The sequence below is a fragment of the Meleagris gallopavo genome, chromosome 30 (assembly GCF_000146605.3).
Source record: "Meleagris gallopavo isolate NT-WF06-2002-E0010 breed Aviagen turkey brand Nicholas breeding stock chromosome 30, Turkey_5.1, whole genome shotgun sequence".
NCBI lineage: Eukaryota > Metazoa > Chordata > Aves > Galliformes > Phasianidae > Meleagris > Meleagris gallopavo.
In genome coordinates, this window is record NC_015040.2 from 2,289,835 (window position 1) to 2,290,829 (window position 995).

At 60.6% G+C, this 995-nt stretch overlaps 1 protein-coding gene across 1 annotated transcript in view; it reads left to right on the forward strand.

Annotated features, from left to right (window-relative positions):
- Nucleotides 1–235: 235 nt before the first annotated feature.
- Nucleotides 236–995, forward strand: part of WDR18 (WD repeat domain 18) — a 9,150-nt gene continuing 8,390 nt past the window's right edge. Inside the window, exon 1 of the mRNA XM_031557083.1 lies at nucleotides 236–361. Within this exon, the coding sequence (XP_031412943.1) occupies nucleotides 236–361 (126 nt within the window). The remainder of the gene's footprint in view (nucleotides 362–995) is intronic.

Consider the following 995-nt stretch of genomic DNA (forward strand, 5'->3'; position numbering starts at 1 on the left):
GCACGGTGTGTCCCTGGGGCTGAGAGCTGTGCTGTCCCACTGTGCTGAGGGATGAGCAGGTCCTGGCTCCTGCAGCTGCCATCTACCCCTCCAGCTGTGTTTGTTCTGCCCAAGAAACATGCTGGGGGGGGGGAAGGGCGGGGATAGAGAAGTGACCCATCCTCACCTCTCTGTCGTCGTCCCCCCCCCTCCAGGTCCGGTTACGAACGCCTTCATAGTGCTGGCTCCAGCCAACATGCTCAACCCAGATGGGAAACCCAGCGTGCCTCTTCCTAAATTCAGCAAGCACCTCTATGGCACTGAAAGCACTGATGAGCAGGGCAGCGAGGGAGTGATGCTGCGCCTTGGGCTGCACCAGCAGGTACTGGGCAGGAGGAAGGCACTGGGAGGAGGGTTTGCATGGGGGGATGCAGGATTCTCCCCCAGCTTGATGTCTGCAAACGGTCAGCAGCTCCTTGGGGTCTGGTGAGCTCCCCTTGTGGCACTGGGGAAAGACCTGGGGCGCTTCTTGTTAGTGGAGTAGTGCACAGTGGGCAGTGAGGGATCCTGCAGTGGGTTCAGGGCTGGTAGGATGGTTGCTCCATGGCTTAGAGTGAGGCAAAGGATAGGGCTCACGAGGCCTGAGCTGAGTGGAGCATTCCCAGCTCCTGGGAAAGTGTGGGCTCGTCCCTGCACAGAACTGCGTCCCATGAGTGCTTCCCTTTCCTCCCTCTCTCTGCCTTCTCTGGTGCTGCTCAGCTTCCCCCGGTTCTGTTTCCTAAAGCTGTTGGACCGCCCTGACAGGGAGCTCGAGTCCTTCTGCCAGGCACTGCCCCTGCTCTCAGCTGCCCCTGGGCTGCTCTTGGCTGCAAGAGAGTCACTCCAGATCTGAGGCACTGCAGGGCTCTGGCTGCATCCCCTGGAGGCCTCCCCTGTGCCAGCTGTGGTGGCATGGAGGAGCTGGAGCTCTGCTGCACTGAGTCCTGCATGCCGAGATCCTCTACTGAGCATCCTCT